Source organism: Anomaloglossus baeobatrachus, chromosome 3 (genome assembly GCF_048569485.1).
Source record: "Anomaloglossus baeobatrachus isolate aAnoBae1 chromosome 3, aAnoBae1.hap1, whole genome shotgun sequence".
Classification (NCBI taxonomy): Eukaryota; Metazoa; Chordata; class Amphibia; order Anura; family Aromobatidae; genus Anomaloglossus; species Anomaloglossus baeobatrachus.
In genome coordinates this window covers 224347923-224366159 of record NC_134355.1, presented here as the reverse complement: position 1 = coordinate 224366159, position 18237 = coordinate 224347923, and the positions used below count along the sequence as shown (strand labels likewise).

At 45.8% G+C, this 18237-nt stretch overlaps 1 protein-coding gene across 2 annotated transcripts in view; it reads right to left on the bottom strand.

Moving 5' to 3' along the window:
* Window positions 1–18237, bottom strand: part of FMN2 (formin 2) — a 2161480-nt gene that overhangs the window by 1897984 nt on the left and 245259 nt on the right. For both annotated transcript variants that reach the window (XM_075339745.1, XM_075339746.1), the window contains exon 3: window positions 2214–2343. In XM_075339745.1, the coding sequence (XP_075195860.1) occupies window positions 2214–2343 (130 nt within the window). The remainder of the gene's footprint in view (window positions 1–2213; window positions 2344–18237) is intronic.

Sequence of the window (18237 nt, the reverse complement as noted above, 5' to 3'; positions counted from 1 at the left end):
GGATAGGGCTTTCCAAACCAAGCAGCCCACAGAAACCCCAAGTATGAGACACCTGAAGCAGTTTGCAAAAGAAGAGTGGTTCAAAATTCTAGTTGAGAGATGTAAGAAGCTTGCAGATGGTTATAGGAAGCGATTGATTGCAGTCATTTATTCCAAAGGGTGTGAAACCAAATATTAGGTTGAGAATGCCAACAATTTGTCCGGTCCATTTTTGGGTTTTTGTGTGAAATTATGTCCAATTTGCCTTTTTTAAGTGTTGTTCCAATACACACATAGGAAATAAACACGTGTATAACAAAACATGTGTAATTGCAATAATGTTCTGGGACAAATACTTCATTTTCTGGAACAATTTCAAGGGTGCCAAAACCTTCGGCCATAGCTGTATATATAGTGCAAATGTTTTAGGCAGGTGTGGAATACATTCTATTAATAGTTTATTTATAAATGTACACTACTCAAAAAATAAAGGGAACACTTGTAAACAACACAATGTAACTCCAACTCAATCACACTTCGTTAAAATCAACCTGTCCAGTTATGAAGCAAAACTAATTGTGAATGATTTTTTTCTGCTGTTGTGCAAATGGAACAGACAACAGGTAGAAATGATAGGAAATTCGCAAGACAGTCCCTATGAAAGAGTGGTTCTGCAGGTGGTGACCACAGACCATTTCTCTATTCTCATCCTTTTTGGCTGTTGTTTTGGTCCCTTTTGCATTTTTTCATTTCTCTCACCCCTAGAGGTTGCATGAAGCAATGTCTACAACCCACAGACGTTGCTCAGGTAGTGCAGCTCATTCAAGATGACACATCTATGCGAGATGTAGGAAGAAGGTTAGCTGTGTCTGTCAGAACAGTATCTAGAGCATGGAGCAGATACCAGGAGACAGGCCAGTACACCAGGAGACGTGGATGGCGCCGTAGGAGGGCAACACCCCAGCAGTAGGACCACTATCTCCTACAGGAGGAGCAGTGCCAGAGCCCTGCACAATGAGCTTCATCAGGCCACTAAAATCCATGTGCCTGCTCAAACTGTCAGAAACAGACTCCATAAGGGTGGCATGAGGATGCGATGACCACAACTGCACACCGTGCAGGCTGATTGGCATTTACCAGAGAACACCAAGACTGGCAGATTCAACATTGGCACACTGTGCTTTTCACGCATGAGAGCAGGTTCACACTGAGCACGTGACAGACATTACAGAGTTTGAAGATTCTGTGGAAAATGATCTGCTGCCTGCAACATCTTTCAGCATGACTGGTTTGGCAGTGGGTCAGTAATGGTGTGGGGAGGCATTTATTTGGAGGGCTGCATAGCCCCCCATGCACTAGCCATAGGTACCCTGACTGCCATTAGGTACCCGGGTGAGATTCTGAGACCCGTTGTGAGACCATATGCAGGTATAGTGGGCCCTGGGTTCCGACAATGCTAGGCATCATGTGGGTCAAGTGTGTCAGCAGTTCCTGCATGATGAAGGCATTGATGCTATGTACTGGCCTGCCCGTTCCACAGACCTGAATCCAATCGAGCACATCTGGGACATCATGTCTCGTTCCATTCACCAGCACCATGTTGCACCACAGAGTGTCCAGAAGTTGACTGATACTTTAATCCAAGTCTGGGTGGGGAACACTCAGGAGAAATTCTGCCACCTTATCAGCAGCATGCCCAGGTATTGTATGGAGGTGATACAGACGTGTAGGCCACACACTACTGAGCCTCATTTCCCTGTCTTGAGGCATTTCCACTGAAGTTGGAAAAGCCTGTACTTTAATTTTCCACTTTGATCTCTGATTTACAGTATCATTCTAAATACAGATCTTCATGGGATATTAACTTTGATTTACATTTTACATATTTGTGTTTTCTTGTTATCAACACATTCCATTATTAAAGATTGCAACTGGAATATTTTATTCAGTGAGATCTAGATCTAGGACGTTGTATTTCAGTGTTCCCTTTATTTTTTTGAGCAGTGTATATTATATATACATTATATATATATATATATATATATATATATAAAAATGTTTGTTCATGCTTATTAGACCATCTAAAATGCAGGTGAAAATGGCATGAAATTAACAGTGATTTTAGAAGCCAAAGAAAGACCGTAAAACCGTGTGTGAAGGCAGTCTGTTTAAATATATTCTTATATGATTACCACTTAAACTAACTTTATTGTAAAATAATAGACAAGGTTTACCAGGTTTTTTATCTAACGAGATGGATGATTGTGACCAAAGTGCTTGAATTCTTTGAGGAAAGCATTCTTCTAGGGAGTTCATTGAATGCGTAGGTTGATTTACTGCAGCCCATGTTGGAAACTGACTTTGCTGTTCAAAAGAAAATGCAAAATTTAGATAATAATAATAATAATTTTATTCATTTATATAGCGCTATTAATTCCACAGCGCTTTACATACATTGGCAACCTACATTAACTTTCAATAATAACTATAAATATATATATATATATATATATATATATATATATATATATATATACCTGTATCATCAAACTTGCCAAACATTTTCATGTACTGTATCACTTCTCGTGTATTACACTGAATAATTTTTCTTTCTTTTAAATAAAACAATATTGAATTCAATACTTGTAATAGTCTTTCACTTCTTGAGCATAACTAATTAAAAAACAGTTTGTTGATGAGAGCTAACTAACCCAACAGTAAAGGCCCTGTCACACACAGAGATAAATCTTTGGCAGATCTGTGGTTGCAGTGAAATCATGGACATATTGTTCCATTTGTACACTGCCACAAACCTGGCACTAATTGTTCACAATTTCACTGCAACCACAGATCTGCTGCAGATTTATCTCTGTGTGTGACAGGGCCTTTAGATTAAGTTGCCATTAAGAGTTGGTGAATTTTTGACGTTGCTCATTTTCAATGTGCAAACAATGCAGCATCTTACAGTTCCAATAATGTGGATGGGATTTACAGAAATCTCATGCCCACTGCGCTTTTCTTTTTTAACAATGCATAAATGACCTGCAATGCATTTTTGAATGCACAAAATGTGAATTTCCCTTGCCGCCACACTGAGTTTTATGTGCAGATTTTGTTTATAGAATTGCACTAGAAAGGGGACTCTTGCTTAAGTTAAAGTGTAACCATTGTTTTAATTTTTATTTTATAACTCAATAATACACATGAATATAACCAACTTTATAATATATCTTATCAGAGAAATTTGCTTTTTTGTCTTCCAGAATTGATCAGTCAGTTGAGACTTTCCAATTACTAAGATAAGAGATGGCAGATTTTAATGATAAGATTCTATGATGACAGGAGGAGGGAGGAGCTACAGGCAGAGGGAGGAGCTATAAGCAATGACAGTAATGGTTTAACCCCTTAATGAGCGTGGGCCGTACTAGTACGTCCTAAGCGGTCATAGTTTAATCACCTGTGGCTGCTACAGGCAGCTGCCTTTGAACCGTGCACATCTCAGCTGATTTGAACAGCTGATACGTGTGCCTCACAGGCACAAGTCGATCTGTGATCAGTCTGTGCCTGTTAACCCCTTAAATAGTGATGTCAAAATGTATCATCGGAATTTAAATCTCCACCGCGGTAAATCTTCACTTACCTGGCTCCATCTGCAGAGCTATGATGTGATGAATGTAAACCAATGGTTACCATGGTAGCAAAGGGTTATGTGATGACTCCTGTAGCTCACATGACTCGCTGCCTGTTTCACCTGGACAAGTGCTGCCAGTAACAAGAGGTGAGTATTTCTGGTAATCACAGCTGTGTAGCTGTGAACAACAGAAATGAATGAACGATCAGACTGCTGATCCTTATAGCCCCATTTGGGGACTAGTGAAATAAAAAAAAATGATAAAAAAAGATTTAAAAAATTAAAAAAAAATAATAAATAAACATTTAAATCACCCCCATTTTGCTCCATTGAAAGCTAACCCCTTCACGACCATGGACGGATCTTTCCGTCATGGTGCCCTGGGCCTTAACGACCAAGGGCAGATCTTTCCGTCATGGCGTAATCGCGGCACCGAAGCCTCCGGTGACAGCGAAGAGTTAGCATAAACCGCAGATTCGGGGAGGAGGGGACCTGTACCTGACCTCAGGAGGGGTGGTGCCTCCTCCCCGGACCTACGGAGGCTGTGATTGGCTGACGAACGCCGCTCAACCAATCAGAGCCACTGTAATGTTCCAGCCATTTAAAATGACTGAAACATTGAAATCCAGCCCTGACCAGTGCAGCTGTAGCACTGGCCATTGGCTGGAGCTGGGTGACCTCACTGGATCACCCTCCCCCAGCTCCAGCATCTCTGATTGGAGAGATCGGCCTTGTAACCGATCTCTCCAATCACCATGGACCTGTTGCCGGTGACCGCCCCCGTCACCGTCACTTGTCGTCCCTGCAGCACGCCAGCACAGTGAGTGTATACAGTGCAATGGCAGGGCAACAAGCTCCGGTCCCATGCTGTTATGTGACCGGAGCATGGAACCCGGAAGTTGCCGCGCTGCCATTGCACTGTATGAAACTGGCGAAAAGCCTCCCGATCCGCCGCCGCCGCTGCCCTCCGCAATCTGCCACCTGTCTCCCCGATCTGCTGCCCTCATCCCCACCCCTGGTAACTGCTGCCCGCACCCTCACCCCCACACCCCCCAATCCGCCGCTGCCCTCCGCGATCTGCCACCTGTCTCCCCGATCTGCTGCCCGCACCCCCACCCCTCGTGATCTGCTGCCCGCACCCCCACCCCCACACCTCCCGATCCGCCGCTGCCCTCCGCGATCTGCCACCTGTCTCCCCGATCTGCTGCCTGCACCCCCACCCCTCGTGATCTGCTGCCCGCACCCCCACCCCCACACCTCCCGATCCGCCGCTGCCCTCCGCGATCTGCCACCTGTCTCCCCGATCTACTGCCCGCACCCTCACCCCTCGTGATCAGCTGCCCGCACTCCCACCCCTCCCAATCTGCCGCTGCCCTCCTCCATCTGCCACAGTGTCACCGCTCTCCCCGATCTGCTGCCCGGCCCCTCCCCCTCGTGATCGGCTGCCCGCCCTCTCTCCTCCGTTATGTGCTGCGCGCCCCCTCTCCTCCGTTATGTGCTGCGCGCCCCCTCTCCTCCGTTATGTGCTGCGTGCCCCCTCTCCTCCGTTATGCGCTGCGCGCCCCCTCTCCTCCGTTATGCGCTGCGTGCCCCCTCTCCTCCGTTATGCGCTGCGCGCCTCCTCTCCTCCGTTATGCGCTGCGTGCCCCCTCTCCTCCGTTATGCGCTGCCCGCCGCTCCCCCTCGTGATCGGCTGGCGCCCCCTCCCCTACGTGATGTGTGCCCACTCCCCCCCACTTCTCACCACCGTGATTGGCTACCCGCCCCCTCCCCTGTCACCCCCGTGATGTGTGCTCCCTCCCCTGTCACCCCCGTTCTGTGTGCTCCCTCCCCTGTCACCCAAGTGATCTGTGCTCCCTCCCTTGTCACCCCCGTGATGTGTGCTCCCTCCCCTGTCACCCCGTGATGTGTGCTCCCTTACCTGTCACCCCCGTGATCTGTGCTCCCTCCCCTCTCACCCCCGTGATCTGTGCTCCCTCCCCTGTCACCCCCGTGATGTGTGCTCCCTCCCCTGTCACCCCTGTGATGTGTGCTCCCTCCCCTGTCACCCCCGTGATGTGTGCTCCCTTACCTGTCACCCCCGTGATCTGTGCTCCCTCACCTCTCACCCCGTCATCTGCTGTCCGCTCTCCCGCCACCTCTTTCCCCCGTGATCTGTGCTCCCTCACCTCTCACCCCCGTGATCTGTGCTCCCTCACCTCTCACCCCCATGATCTATGCTCTGCTCACCTGTCTCCCCCGTGATCTGCGCTGCGCTCCCTCTCCCACCTCTCACCCTCCCCGATCTGCTGCCTCCTTCATCTCCTGTGATCCTGCTGCCTAGATCCATCCTGTAAGGTAACTATCCCCAATCTCACCTCCCACTTCCCATCCCCCCTTCACCCCATCCTCTGCCACTCCTGCATCCACTGCACCCTCTCCTATCCGTCCCCACCCTATCCCAGCTGCCTCCACCCTATCCCAGCCGCCTCCGTCTCACAATCACAGATGCTCCCTTTATATGCCGCTGCCCCCCCATCTGCCGCCCCCCCATCTGCCACTGTTCTGATCCATCCTGTAAGTATTGTTCGTGGCTCTTTTCTAACTATCCCCAATCGCATCTCCCACTCCCTCTCCCCCCCTCCTCCCCCACCTGCTTGCCGCCAAGTGCTGATCAGCTACGTGATTGGCTGATCAGCTACGTAATTGTTGCTCTAGTTTTTGCTTTTTTTTGTGCACCCCAAATAAAAAAAAAACTTGAACAATTAGGTACCTGATCAGCAATCGTCCTGCAGTCATACTCGACTTTGGACAGGACTTCTTTTTTCCATCCCACCTAGTCCCCCCCCCCTTTTTTGCAGAACATTCGTGCGTGCGCCCTGTTTTTTTTTCTATGCCATGGGGGGTCTAGTTTCCAAAATGGGGTCACATGTGGGGGAGCTCCACTGTTTTGGCACCTCAGGGGGTCTCCAAACACAACATGGAATACGCTAATTATCCCAGACAATTTTGCGTTTGAAAAGTCAAATGACGCTCCTTGCATTCTGAGCCCTGCTGTGTGCCCAAACATTTGATTTCCACCACATATGAGGTATCTGTTTACTCAGGAGACATTGCACCATACATTTTATGGTGCAATTTTTCCTGATACCCTTCTGAAAAAAAAGCTACCTGGTTGAAGTAACAATTTTGTGGTAAAAAAATTTTTTTTTATTTTCACGGCTCAACTCTATTAACTTTTGTGAAGCCCCCAGAGGATCAAAGTGCTCAATAAACATCTAGATAAATTCCATGAGGGGTCTAGTTTCCAAAATGGGGTCACATGTGGGGGAACTCCACAGTTTGGTCACCTCAGGGGCTCTCCAAACGCAACATGGTGAGGCTAACGATTCCAGCTAATTTTCTGTTCAAAAAGTCAAATGACGCTCCTTCCCTTCCGAGTCCTGCCGTGCGCCCAAACAGTGGTTTTTCGCCACATATGAGGTATCTGCATGCTCAAAAGAAATTGCCCAACAAATTTTGGGGGTTCATTTAATCCTGCTACCCTTGTGAAATGCAATATTTGAGGCTAAATTAACATTTTTGTTGCAAAAAGTAAAATGTTCATTTTTTTCCTTCCACATTGCTTTAGTTACTGTGAAGCACCAGAAGGGTTAATAACCTTCTTGAATGTGGTTTTGAGTAGCCTGAGGGGTGCCGTTTTTGGAATGGAGTCACTTTTGGGTGTTTTGTGTCATGTAGACCTTTCAAAATTGCTTCAAATGTGATGTGGTCCCTAAAAAAAGTGGCTTTGTAAATTTTGTTGTAAAAATGAGAAATTGCTCATAAACTTTGAAAAATCTCCAAAATTGTTCTGAGGTAAAGTAGACATGTGGGAAATGTTATTTATTAATTATTTTGTGTCATATGTCTCGTTGGTTTTAGAGCATAAAAATTCAAAGTTTGAAAATTACAAAATTTTCGCGAAATTTCCGTTTTTTTCACAAAGAAACGCAAAAAATATCGGCCTAAATTTACCACTAACATGAAGCCCAATATGTCACGAAAAAACAATCTCAGAATCACCGGGATCCGTTAAAGCGTTCCAGAGATATAACCTCATAAAGTGACACTGGTCAAAATTGCAAAAAATGGCCTGGTTTTTAGGGTCAAAATAGGCTTGGGGCTGAAGGGGTTAAAGGGTTAAAAAAATCAAAAAATATACACACATTTGGTATTGCCGCATTCATAAATGCCCAATCTATCAAAATATAGAACAATTCTGATCGGTAAACAGCGTAGCGGCAAAAAAATTCCAAAATTACATTTTTTTGGTTGCCACAAATTTTGCGCAAAATGCAATAATAGGTGATCAAAACATAGCATCTGCACAAAAATTGTATTGTTAAAAACATCAGCTTGAGATGCAAAAAATAAGCCATCATTGTGCCATAGAACTCAAAAAATGAGAAAGCTATGAGTCATGGAAAATAGGTTTGGTGTGTACAAACTCATACCGACCTGAGGAATCCTACTGACACATCAGTTTTACCATATAGTGAACACAATGAATAAAATATCTCCCAAAACAATCATACAATTGAACTTTTTTTTGCAATTTTTCCACACTTGGAATTTTCTTGCAGTTTTCCAGTACACTATATGGTAAAACTTATGGTTTCACGTAAACGTACAACTCGCCCCGCAAAAAAAAAGCCCTCATATGGCAAGATTAACGAAAAAATAAAAAAGGTACGGCTCTCGGAAAAAAAAAAATTAAAAACGGATAATCAGCTGGGGGTGAAGTGGTTAAGTTCCCACAATGAGCATTTGGTGAGTTTTTGATGTTGCAATTTTCTACAGCATTTCTGCACCTATTAGGTAAATTAGATTACTTGCTTTTTTGTCTGCATTTTTAACTCTTTTTGTGAATTGGGATTTTGATTATGCACTCTTTACCTCTTTTTGGATGTCATGTATTATATTAAGCTGATTTGTTTTTGATACTTCCTGGTATTTGGCTTTGACAAAACTTTAACAATATAGTCATGTGTGTGTTACATGCATTTTTAGGCATCTTTCACACGTCCGTGTCTCCGGTACGTTTCCTCACGTACCGGAGACACGGGCACACGTAGACCCACTAAAATCAATGGGTCTGCACTCACATGCGTATTCTGCCATGGACCGTGTGTACGTGTGGAGCATACGTGTGCCCGTGTGCTCCACACGTAGACATGTCCGTTTTTTCTCCGGCATCACGGGTGTCACACGGAACGCAAACAGGTCACACGTAACGCAAACGGACCATACGGATGTGTTCTGTGTGACACGCACCTGAGAAAACACGTGTCTGCGAGGAAAAAAAAAACTTTGCTCACTTTCTCCAGCCCTGCTGTTTCTGCTGCTGCTGTCACTTGCTTCCGACCGCCACTCATTATGCTCATTGCATATTCACTCCACTGCGCCGGAAGCATCAGCAGCGGGGAGTCGGCAGGACTGGAGACCAAAGATCAGCACCACGGACAGCGAAGCCAGGGACAGGTAAGTAGAAAGTTTCCGTTCTCCGTGTGTTATCACACACCTCAACCAGCCTCCTCAACCTCGTCTGGGTCCTCCACCTCCGCCCGAAGCCTGTCTGGCCAGGCCACCCACGTTGTAACTGCGCACAAGGAATCCCGCACACCTCCTTACTATGCTGGCAGCAGAGCTCAACGGCATCAGGCGGTCTTTACGTTGAAATGTCTGGGAAATAAGAGTCACACAGCTGACCAGTTGTGGTCAGCTCTGGAGACCGAGTTTCGTAAATGGTTGTCTCCACTCAACCTACAGCCAGGGAAGGCCGTGTGCGACAATGCTGCAAACCTGGGTGCGGCCCTTCGCCGTGGCAAGGTGACACTCGTGCCTTGTATGGCTCAGGTGTTGAACCTTGTTGTCCAGCAATTTTTAACCCACTATCCCGGCCTAGATGGGCTTTTGCACAGGGCACGGTCACTGTCTGATCACTTCCGCCGTTCAAACGGCGCAGCTGACCGACTTTCATTGCTACAGAAGTCTTTCGGCCTGCCGGTTCACCGCCTGACATGCGATGTGTCGACACGCTAGAATTCGACTCTCCACATGTTGCAGCGACTGTGGCAGCACCGCAGAGCCCTGGTGCAATATAAGTTATGACTTATAGCCTGGGCCAATGAGATACAGAGGTGGGGCAGATCACGCTGATGGAGTGGTCTCAGATCAAGGACCTATGCACCGTTCTGCACAGTTTCGACATGGCGACGAAGATGTTTAGTGCTGACAATGCCATTATCAGCATGACAATTCAAGTCATTTACATGCTGGAGCACACTCTAAACAGTATTCGGAGTCAGGTGGTGGGACAAGAGGAAGGGGAGGAAGTACAAGAGGATTCATATGCGGAAGGGATACCAAGATCTACAAGGTCCAGATGTTCAGCATCACCAAGGCGGCAGGCATGGGATGGTGGGGGAGAGGGATTAACAAGGGCACATGGTAGCAGCCAAACTGTTGAGGAAGGTGCAGGAGCCTATTAAGAAATGGAGGACGATCTGGCGATGGGCATGGAAGACTCAGCAGATGAGGGAGACCTTGATCAAATTTCGGTTGTTTGAGGTTGGGGGGATATGTCAGAAGAAGGAAGCATGGTTATCACCTCGTCGACACAAACACAGCAAGGACTTGGTCCGCATGGATGCGCAAGACACATGAGCGCCTTCTTGCTGCACTACCTACAACATGACCCTCGGATTGTCTGAATTAGAAGTAATGCTGACTACTGGGTTGCCACACTCTTAGATCCCCGGTACAAATCAAAATTTGGTGAACTAATTCCAGCCATAGAACGGGACGCAGGTATGCAGGAGTATCAGCAGAAACTGTTATGCAATCTTAGCTCGGCTTTTCCACTAAACACTAGTGGTGCACAGAGTGAATCTCCCAGTTGTAACTTGCCAACCATGGGACTGTCGAGTCATCATCAGTCAAACCGTACCAGCAACACCGTATCTGGTGGTAACAGCAATTTTATGGAATCGTTTCATGATTTTTTTAGACCATCCTTTGCAAGGCCACAAGAGACAAGAAGTCTGACACATAGTCAACGGCTGGAGAGGATGATACAGGAGTATCTCCAAGTGAATATAGATACCATGGCTCTGCAACTGGAGCCTTGCTCATTTTGGGCTTCAAATCTTGAAAAATGGCCTGAGCTCGCCACTTACGCCTTGGCGATCTTGTCGTGTCCCGCAGCCAGCATTCTCTCGGAACATGTCCTCAGTGCTGCTGGGTGTGTGCTTTCAGATAAGCGCACGCGTCTGTCCAGTGACAATGTGGACAGACTAACGTTCATCAAGATGAACAAGTCATGGATCCGCAAGGACTTTTCTACCCCTGTGTCATCCTGGGGAGAGTAAATGCTTGTGGATTTGGCTTGTGCTTCATGCAAATCAACCTGTCAACTTTGCAACTGGGGGACAACTGATGCCACTTAAGTGGCTGTCTGTGGCCCAATTTTTGGAAAAAAAAGGAGACTCTGGTTGGAGTCCCCTTGCTGTGTTTTACATGATTTTAGAAGGGAATGACATGCCTATATCTGTGTCTCCTCCTCCTTTTACTCGTCCAGCTCTTTTGTTTCAGCATGAGTATATGTACTTGTCACTTTCCATGTGTTTGTGGTGTCTTGTGAGTTGTTTGAGACCTTTTGGACACCTTAGAAGGGGTTTTCTATGTGCTTGTATGTGTTTGTGTTTGCCTCCAATTGTTTTCAATGGGGTTCGAAGGTGTTTGTCTAACTTTCGTCGAACGTTCGCCGAACTGAGCCGCCGTTCGATGAACCGAACTGAACTCGAAAACTAGGGGGGTGGCTCATCTCTAATCCTGACTCTACCTAGACAAACATATATTGTGCAAATAAAACCAAGAGCCTAACTACGGTAGCAGCCATATAAAATTCAGGTCACTATTCATTTCAGAGAAGTTTTGTGCTAGAGCCCATATAGTTAAAACAGCACTCTCAAATCAGGTATTGTTTGAATAGTAAAACAATTAGAACTCTCTCACCCAAATCCATCAAGGATATAAATGGTGTCTCATGTTAATCCACTAGCTTGGGTAGCATGCCAGTGTAACATTTTGTTAGTATCTACCAGAACACACTAAAAAGGGTAAAGGCCGCTTTACACGCTACGACATTGCTAATGCGATGTCGTTGGGGTCACAGAATTTGTGACACACATCCGGCCACATTAGCGATGTCGTTGTGTGTGACACCTATGAGCGATTTTTGAATCGTCGCAAAAACGTTCAAAATCGCTCATCGGTGACGTGACATGGGGGTCCCTTCTCAAATATCGCTGCTGCAGCGTGTACGATGTAGTTCATCGTTCCTGCGGCAGCACACATTGCTTCGTGTGATGCCGCAGGAACGAGGAACTTCACCTTACCTGCCGCCGCCCGCAATGCGGAAGGAAAGAGGTGGGAGGGATGTTACGTCCCGCTGATATCCTCCCCTCCGCTTTGATTGGGCGGCCGCTTAGTGACGTCGCTGTGACGCCGCACGGACCGCCCCCTTAGAAAGGAGGCGGTTCGCCGGTCACAGCGACGTCGCAGAGCAGGTAAGTAGTGTGACGGGTCCGGCCGATGTTGTGCGCCACGGGCAGCGTTTTGCCCGTGTCGCACAACCGATGTGGGCGGGTACCCACGCTAGCGATATCGGTACCGATATCGCAGCGTGTAAAGTGGCCTTAAGAGTGTGATTGCTGTATTTTCATGATTTAGTTACATATGTTAAAGGCTGATTAGTGATGGGCGATCCCCCCAATTCTTGAGATCGGGGAGCCTCACCCAATCGTTTTGTAAAAATCGAGATCGAGATAACACGATATTGCGACCGATCACCGATCTCGGGCTTTACAGTTATAGGATGGGGCGGTGGGGCTGTAAAATAAATAATATAGTTAATAATAAACATTGTCATTATACTTGCAGATCCCACAACGCATCCTGCAGACCCGCTATTTCCTGGCCGCTGCTTCCGAGTCCGATCATTGCTGTGCCGCCGTTAACCAGCACTAACTTACAGGACCTTCAATGATGTCTTAGCCATGTGACCAGTCTGGTGTGAATGTTGTACAGACATTGACTTACAGACTGGTCACATGACTATGACGTCATCAAAGGTCCTTTTAACTGAACTTTGACTGTCACTGTGCGAGTGTTGCATCACGGCACACAATCTCCCCACAGAAGTGGGTCAGCTGAATGTATTTCCATGCAGCTGAGGCGCTCCTGTCCGGAGATTGTCAGGCCGCGCGGGGTTATGCCAATGCGAGACTACATGAGTCATACCCTCAGTGTCAGCTCTACTACACGCTCTCTACAGAGCGATGTAGCAGAGCTGACAATGCTCTCTCTGCTTCTCACTGTGTACAGTAAAGACTATGTCTGTACAGAGTGATGAAGCACAGTTGATATTGCTGTCCCTGTGGATTACGTCTGGCTAAGAATTTTTTTAAAATAAAGATGGAGTCTCTAAATGTTTTTTTGTTTTATTTCTAATAAAAAAAAAATTCTCTCTGTTGTGTTTTTTTTTTACTATTTACTAGAAATTCATGGTGGCCATGTCTAATTTGGCGTGACACCATGAATTTCGGCCTTAGTACCATCTGACAATACAAAGCTGGTCTTAACCCCTTTATTACTCAGCGCTACCAGGGCTACTGGACGAGCCGGGTAAAGTGCCTGGAAATGGCGCTAAGAAACAAAGCGTCATTTCCATGGGTGGCTGCGGGCTGTGGAGAATCCCAGCCCCCAGCTGCCTGGCATTACCTGACTGGCGATCAAAATAAGGCAGGAGCCCACGCAATTTTTTTTTAATTATCTTTTTAAATAATTAAAAAAAAATTAATGAGCTTCCCTGTATTTTGTTTGCCAGCCAAGATAAAGCCAGGCAGATGGGGGTGACCACCGAAGCCTTCTGCTTTATCTGTGCTGAGAATCACAAATACAGCAGAGCGCTATGTCATTTTTTTAATATATATTGTATATATACCGTATTTTTCGCTTTATAAGACGCACTTTTGTTCCCCCAAATTTTGGGGGAAAGTACGGTGTGTGTCTTATAATCCGAATATACGGGAGGGGGGGTGTATATATATATATATATATATATATATACATACATACATACAGAGTCCAGTGGAGGTGCGGGCAGCTCTGGAGCGGTGCTGGGGGCTGCTGGGGGCAGGAAAAGCTGAGAGCGGCAGTGTTTGATCTCCTGCTCCTACTCATATAATATGCACAGCCGCTGTCCATCAGAAGCGTGGTGCTGAAACTGCATCACGCTGATGGGCTGGGGGAGCTGCACATATTATATCTGCCTGTGCTTACCTTTGATCGCACAGGATCCCCCCTCCCCCTGTGTTAGCTATAGCCTCCCGTGCTGCTGCCCATAGTAAAATAATAAACTCTTTACTCACCTCCTCCAGCGTCTGCCCGGTCTCCCTCCTGCTGCTGTGATTAGGCACGCAGAGATATCTCTCTGCTGTCCCGATCACATGACCTGCACTAGAACCAGGAAGTAGGAAGTGCAGGAGACAGGAGGAGCTCAACCCCGAGGAGGGAGACATAAGACAAGACAGTGCTGCAAAAGGTAAGGAAAGAGTTTATTTTACTAAAAGCAGCAACATGGGGGCGATATGTAACAGAGGGTGATGTCTGCCTGCCCCAATGGGCCTGTCTGCCTGCCCCAGTGGGCCTGTCTGACTGCCACAGTGGGCCTGTCTGACTGCCACAGTGGGCCTGTCTGCCAGCCACAGTGGGCCTATCTGCCAGCCACAGTGGGCCTGTCTGCCTGCCACAGTGGGCCTGTCTGCCTGCCACAGTGGGCCTGTCTGCCTGCTAGAGTGGGCCTGTGTGACAGCCACAGTGGGCCTGTGTGCCAGCCATAGAGGATGTGTGCCAGCCATAGGGGAAATGTGGCATCACTGGGGGACGTGTTCAATATAAGGTGGCCATATCCAGATTAAGGGGGGCTAATTTTAGGATGAGGGGGCTATGAAGGACATATACCCTATATTATTTGTTAGACGGACACTGGCATTATAAGACGGACCCCATTTATTAAAAAATTCTCTATTCCTTCACCAAATTTAGGGGTGCGTCTTATAATCAGGTGCATCTTATAAAGCGAAAAATACGGTACATATATATATATATATATATATATATATATATATATATATATATATATATATATATTGTGGTAGAGCCACTCTCTCAGCTGCAGTAGGAGATAGATGCAGGGACACCTCACAAGTCGACTTTCACCTGGTTTATTAACTTCAGCCACAAGCCATTCACAGAAAGACAGAACTACTTCCTTCAGCACAAAATAATACAGAGCAGAACAGAACAACGAGTGTGTCCAGAGGCCTGGCTTTTACCTCTGGGACCGCACCCCGAGGTGGAGATATGGTGAACAGCTATCCCATCCATCTCTTTAGCTGTCCACAACAAACACAGCCCAGGTAATACAGGATAACCCTCTCAGCACCTAATATGCTGGAGTATTCCACCCAGGTTCACATCACTAATTTCAGTAGTCTCAGCGACACATACTGTATCTCCCCTCGTGCACACCACCAGTGATCACATCACAATATATATATATATACTAGCTGTACTACCCGGCTTCGCCTGGGTTAATAACTGCTGTTAACAAAATAGAATGTATTACCATTCCCGGGATAGAATATATTAACGCCCGGGATAGTAACTGTCTCTCTGTTTTTCTCCCATTCTCTGTCTGTCTCCCCCTCTGTATATATCTGTCTGTCTCTCTATCTTTGTCTGTCTGTCTCTTTCCCTGTCTCTCTCTATCTGTTTGTCTGTCTGTCTCTTTTCCTGTCTGTCTCTGACTGTCTCTGTCTCTTTCTCCGTCTGTCTCACTCTCTTTCCTTGTCTGTCTGTCTATCTATCTTATTCCTTGTCTGTCTATCTTTGTCTCTTTCCCTGTCTGTCTCTTTCCCTCTCTTTTTCTGTCTGTCTCCCTCTCTTTCCCTGTCTGTCTGTTTCCCTGTGTCTGTCTCTGTCTCTTTGTCCGTGTCTGTCTCTTTACCTGTCTGTGTCTGTCTCTTAACCTGTCTCTCTCTTTCCCTCTCTTTCCCTGTCAGTCTGTTTCTTTGTCTGTGTCTGTCTCTTTGCGTCTGTCTATTACCCTGTCTATGTCTGTTTCTTACCCTGTCTGTGTCTGCCTCTTTCCCTGTCTGTGTCTGTCTATTTCCCTGGCTGCATTGTGACCCGCCAACATTCCATATAAGGGCGTGGCTGCGCATTCTTCTGAAGTTCTGGCTGCACTGTGGCTCCCAGCTCCATTCGCTTTAATGGAGCCAGTTTTTTTGGTGAATAACTGTAAAGAGCGGGGTTAAAATTTCCCCTCAAAACATAGCCTATGATGCTCTCGGGGTCCAGAAGTGTGTGTGCAAAATTTTATGGCTGTAGCTGCGACGGTGCGGATGCCAATCCCTGACATATACACACACACACACATATACATACACACACATAAAGTGCCTACAAGTAGTATTCAACCCCCTGCAGATTTAGCAAGTTTACACATTCGGAATTAACTTGGCATTGTGACATTTGGACTGTAGATCAGCCTGGAAGTGTGAAATACACTGCAGAAAAAAAAATGTTATTTCTTTTTTTGTTTTTTTTTTACATTGTGAAAAGTTTATTCAGAGGGTAATTTATTATTCAACCCCTCAAACCACCAGAATTCTGTTTGGTTCCCCTAAAGTATTAAGAAGTATTTCAGGCACAAAGAACAATGAGCTTCACATGTTTGGATTAATTATCTCTTTTTCCAGCCTTTTCTGACTAATTAAGACCCTCCCCAAACTTGTGAACAGCACTCATACTTGGTCAACATGGGAAAGACAAAGGAGCATTCCAAGGCCATCAGAGACAAGATCGTGGAGGGTCACAAGGCTGGCAAGGGGTACAAAACCCTTTCCAAGGAGTTGGGCCTTCCTGTCTCCACTGTTGGGAGCATCATCCGGAAGTGTAAGGCTTATGGAACTAATGTTAGCCTTCCACGGCCTGGACAGCCTTTGAAAGTTTCCACCCGTGCCGAGGCCAGGCTTGTCCGAAGAGTCAAGGCTAACCCAAGGACAACAAGGAAGGAGCTCCGGGAAGATCTCATGGCTTTGTTTCAGTCAATACCATAAGTAAAGTACTCCACCGCAATGGTCTCCGTTCCAGAAGAACCCGTAAGGTACCTTTACTTTCAAAGCGTCATGTCAAGGCTCGTCTACAGTTTGCTCATGATCACTTGGAGGACTCTGAGACAGACTGGTTCAAGGTTCTCTGGTCTGATGAGACCAAGATTGAGATCTTTGGTGCCAACCACACACGTGACGTTTGGAGACTGGATGGCACTGCATACGACCCCAAGAATACCATCCCTACAGTCAAGCATGGTGGTGGCAGCATCATGCTGTGGGGCTGTTTCTCAGCCAAGGGGCCTGGCCATCTGGTCCGCATCCATGGGAAGATGGATAGCACGGCCTACCTGGAGATTTTGGCCAAGAACCTCCGCTCCTCCATCAAGGATCTTAAGATGGGTCGTCATTTCATCTTCCAACAAGACAACGACCCAAAGCACACAGCCAAGAAAACCAAGGCCTGGTTCAAGAGGGAAAAAATCAAGGTGTTGCAGTGGCCTAGTCAGTCTCCTGACCTTAACCCAATTGAAAACTCGTCGAAGGAGCTCAAGATTAAAGTCCACATGAGACACCCAAAGAACCTAGATAACTTGGAGAAGATCTCCATGGAGGAGTGGGCCAAGATAACTCCAGAGACCTGTGCCGGCCTGATCAGGTCTTATAAAAGACGATTATTAGCTGTAATTGCAAACAAGGGTTATTCCACAAAATATTAAACCTAGGGGTTGAATAATAATTGACCCACACTTTTATGTTGAAAATTTATTAAAATTTAACTGAGCAACATAACTTGTTGGTTTGTAAGATTTATGCATCTGTTCATAAATCCTGCTCTTGTTTGAAGTTTGCAGGCTCTAACTTATTTGCATCTTATCAAACCTGCTAAATCTGCAGGGGGTTGAATACTACTTGTAGGCACTGTACATACACACATTCAGCTTTATATATTATATATATCTATATACCTATATATATACATATATATACATATATATATATATATATATATATATATATATATATATATATATATATATATATATATATATATATATATATATATATATATATATATATTATACACACACAGTACAGACCAAAAGTTTGGACACACCTTCTCATTCAAAGAGTTTTCTTTATTTTCATGACTCTGAAAATTGTAGATTCACATTGAAGGCATCAAAACTATGAATTAACACATGTGGAATGAGATACTTAACAAAAAAGTGTGAAACAACTGAAAATATGTCTTATATTCTAGGTTCTTCAAAGTAGCCACCTTTTGCTTTGATTACTGCTTTGCACACTCTTGGCATTCTCTTGATGAGGTTCAAGAGGTTGTCACCGGAAATGGTTTTCACTTCACAGGTGTGCCCTGTCAGGTTTAATAAGTGGGATTTCTCGCCTTATAAATGACGTTGG